The 3,606-nt window shown below is 44.9% G+C and overlaps 1 protein-coding gene across 1 annotated transcript; it reads left to right on the plus strand.

Annotated features, from left to right (window-relative positions):
• Nucleotides 1–558: 558 nt before the first annotated feature.
• On the plus strand, nucleotides 559–2,764 carry LOC123165679 (40S ribosomal protein S27). Its single transcript, XM_044583369.1, has 4 exons — nucleotides 559–704; nucleotides 803–904; nucleotides 1,537–1,565; nucleotides 2,354–2,764. Exons 1-4 carry the CDS (start codon nucleotides 702–704, stop codon nucleotides 2,478–2,480), a joined length of 261 nt encoding a protein of 86 aa, XP_044439304.1. The 5' UTR covers nucleotides 559–701; the 3' UTR covers nucleotides 2,481–2,764.
• Nucleotides 2,765–3,606: the final 842 nt, after the last annotated feature.

Below are 3,606 nucleotides of genomic sequence, written 5' to 3' on the forward strand. Positions count from 1 at the left end.
GCAGGTATGGTTTCCTCCTCCAGCGTCTTAGTCATGCGGGGCTGTTAGATCCGGAGTTTGATGACGTGTTCGAAGTGCTGCCCCTATATGATTCGTTCAACAACAATGGTTTCGTCTTTGGTGAGTCACCATGGAGGCCCGTAAACCTGCATATCAGCGATGGAGCCGTGTCAAACTTGGGAAAAGGAGGTGATCCATCATTTTTCCTTTAGTGGTCGTTGTGGTGGTGCCGAGGCAGGTGACGGGTGTTGGTGTCAAACTCAGGGGATTTATCGGCCTTGATTTTATTTTATTTCCCTTTTTGACTGATGTGTCTTTGTGCAAAGACTAGCGGCCTGCTGTCTTATGAGTATTGTCAGGTCGGTGTCTACTTGGTTTGTACTATGATCTTTATTTTTTTATTTTTTTTGAGGCACGTATTACCATGCAAAGAAAAAAAGGTATGATTTGGTTTGATTTTTCTAGAGGGTTTTGGTTTGATTTTGTAGTGAGCGCTGCTGCCGCACCGGCCCATAGGCACAATATAGGAGGACAAGGCCCATTAGATCTATCGGACGGCCAAGATCCCCTCACCCTCGGCTATAAACGCTACCTCAACCCTAACCTCTTCCAGTTTCTCCTTCCCCTCGCAGCCGCCGCCTCCTCGGATCGTCCCTGCCGGAGAGACGCCAGAGAGAGCGAGCAAACCCTAACCTCCGACGATGGTGCGCCGCCCGACCGATCTCCATGCCTTCCCTCGCTTGGTTCTTCTTTCGATTTGTTCACGGTTCGTGATTCTTCTTGTGTGGTGGTGGTGGTGCAGGTGCTGCAGAACGACATCGACCTCCTGAACCCGCCGGCGGAGCTCGAGAAGCTCAAGCACAAGAAGAAGCGCCTCGTCCAGTCCCCCAACTCCTTCTTCATGGTAAATGAATCCCCCTTCCCCTGTAAAATCTCCTCCTTTTCGGCACCATTCTCAGCGGTGTTTGTTTAGGCTGTTCCCTAGTTAGATGACGCCGGTATCAGATCAGATCCCATCCTATTCAAACGCGATTCCGCTGGATGTGCGCCGTGATTTTTCATCCGATTTGGAATTTTGCTTCGGTTGGCTGTTGTTGTAGCTGAGTGATTGTGCCTGTTTCCACGGGTTTGTGGTAGATTACGCGGCTGATCGTGATTATCTTTGATGCATGCGTTGTTAGTTCTATCAAACATATATACCCTTGCAGGTATGTCAACCTGTATTGCCACATGTTCTAGGTATGCGAAAATCTCTATGCTAGCACCAATGTCTGATTGAACACTATAGTGCTGTTCTGAACTGAGTTGTTTCTGTGGATCCATCGAATCATATTTCTACTGGACCTTCACGTGTTACTTAGTGCTGCCACGTTCCTTTTATATAATTTAAGCTGCTGATTGTCTTGTATATATCATAGCACTAATGGTTAAAATGTGGCCGCAATAGGGTCAGTGCATTCGTTATGCTTAAGTTTGGCATTTTTTTTCTCTGTTTGGATTATAGTTGTTCTAATGGTCAAGTGTTATCTGTTGCAGGACGTTAAGTGCCAGGGCTGCTTCAACATGTAATTTTTCTTCCACCTTTTGTGTTCTTTGCAAATAAATACTTCACTACGTTCATTTGCTACTGGATTAGCATTAGATGTTCTTTTGCTAACATCACATTGCCATGATGCTTTTAAAACGTTCTTGCTATTTTTGTAAGTGAGCTGGTAAGGTGAGTGGGCTGCCAAGTAAAAGTGCATAGTGTATTCTACTGCTTTGTGTTTTGTACTCCCTCCGTCCCATAACATAAGAGCGTTTTTTACACTAGTGTAGTGTAAAAAATGCTCTTATGTTATGGGACGGAGGGAGTACTTTAGTACTGCTTTCTGTGACCGCATATGCTTTATAGGTTAATAAAAAGGATGCAAGCTGCACTTTTTCAAACATATAATTTTGTGTGTTTGTTGGTTCTGCATTTACTTGAGTTATATGCTGCTGTACACCCCAGTTGCATTACCTGCCTTGTAACACGCTAGTTGAAACATAATTTATTTAATAAATCACTGCTTACTTACTGCTGTAATTGTTCCACAATTGTATCATGAATTATCACTGTCCTGTGCTATTTTAAGCTATTTTAAAGAATTTTACTATGCAATACATTTATACATCACATATCATTCATTTCTCATCATTTATCATCTCATTTGGACCATGATTTACTTTTTTTTTTATGTTTGTATAGTGCATAATTTACTTTTTTATGATTGATTGCTGACCACTTTTTGCTGTGATTGCAGCACTATTGTGTTCAGTATGGCCCTTTTTTTATGGTTGATTACTGAATTTCTCTTTTCTGTGATTGCAGCACTACTGTGTTCAGCCACTCCCAGACTGTCGTGGTGTGCCCAGGCTGCCAAACAGTGCTCTGCCAGCCAACGGGTGGCAAGGCCAGGCTAACCGAGGGTTGCTCCTTCCGCCGCAAGGGCGACTAAACCTCCGAAGTCTATCTGAAAAAGCAAGCCGTTGTTGAACTTTGAGTTTTTCCAGGGTGTTAGTCTGAAGATTTTGCAATGTCTGGCAAATTGAACCCATCTTTGGTAATGTGATATCTAGCTTGAGTAGTATTATGATGACCACTGTACTATGTTCCGTTTGGGTTGTGAGATCAGACTAGTAGTACCTGCCTGGCAATATGGTTGTCTTTGATGAATTGTTATTCCTTCTGATGTTGCTTGCCGTCCTTGGTATATGACTTTTGAAATGTTTATTGCTTGAATTTGCTGTGTGTTACATTATTTGTTTGTTGCACCTGCACCTGATGCCTCCCCAGGCTGCCTTGCTACTGCTTGCCGTCTTCTTTACGAATAATCAATCTGATGCCTTTGTCGTCGACCATCCAACGGTATGCTCTTCTGCGGACACAGATATTGTATGCCCAAATGTTGTGTGTGCATTTGAATGAAATTGAACAAACCGGATGAATTTTATGCAAACTGGACTGAATTTGCAATATCCATACTCATTATTCGACCTTGGACATGGATACAGGATGGTAGTTTGCCATTCAACCGTATAACTATCGCTAGCATTTTGTATGAAAATTGACCACACGAGATGAATTTCATGCAAGGCGAATGAATTTAATGCAAATTGGACCTAATTCATGTTACATAATTACATTAAAATTGGACAAATTCAGCTTAAATTTTATAAGAGAAGTAGAAAAAACCACGCTAGTGACAATGTATGCATGCTCGCTCTGCTAGTTGCCTACTGCTCGTGGCAAAGCCACTGGCTTCCTTTGCTGCCACTTGGCCGCGAACCCCTCCTCGGTGTGCCCGCCCCTCTTGCCCTTGCTGACAATGAGGGCCGCGGCACGCACTGACTCGGCCACACCAATCTTTGCAAGTTGCTCGTTGAGGTGGCCCCGCGCCGCGCAAATGTCTCTGCGGTGGCCCTGGGCTGGTCTAGGGCCCAGGCCTCCGCGCGGGTCCGTGAGGAAGTCCTGTGTCGTGCATTGCACCGCTCCTCCGATGCTGCATGGAGTCGCCGCGACAGCCGAGGTAATGCAGGAGCCATCGGCGCCGCGTCAGCCGAGGTAATGCAGGAGCCATCGGC

The sequence above is a fragment of the Triticum aestivum genome, chromosome 7D (assembly GCF_018294505.1).
Source record: "Triticum aestivum cultivar Chinese Spring chromosome 7D, IWGSC CS RefSeq v2.1, whole genome shotgun sequence".
In the NCBI taxonomy this organism is placed as follows: Eukaryota; Viridiplantae; Streptophyta; class Magnoliopsida; order Poales; family Poaceae; genus Triticum; species Triticum aestivum.

Bases quoted from the DNA above. Each gene is read 5' to 3' on its own strand.
- LOC123165679 (XM_044583369.1), top strand. The intron at 905-1,536 runs GTAAATGAATCC...TATCTGTTGCAG, and splicing joins CCCCCAACTCCTTCTTCATG to GACGTTAAGTGCCAGGGCTG. The intron at 1,566-2,353 runs GTAATTTTTCTT...CTGTGATTGCAG, and splicing joins TGCCAGGGCTGCTTCAACAT to CACTACTGTGTTCAGCCACT.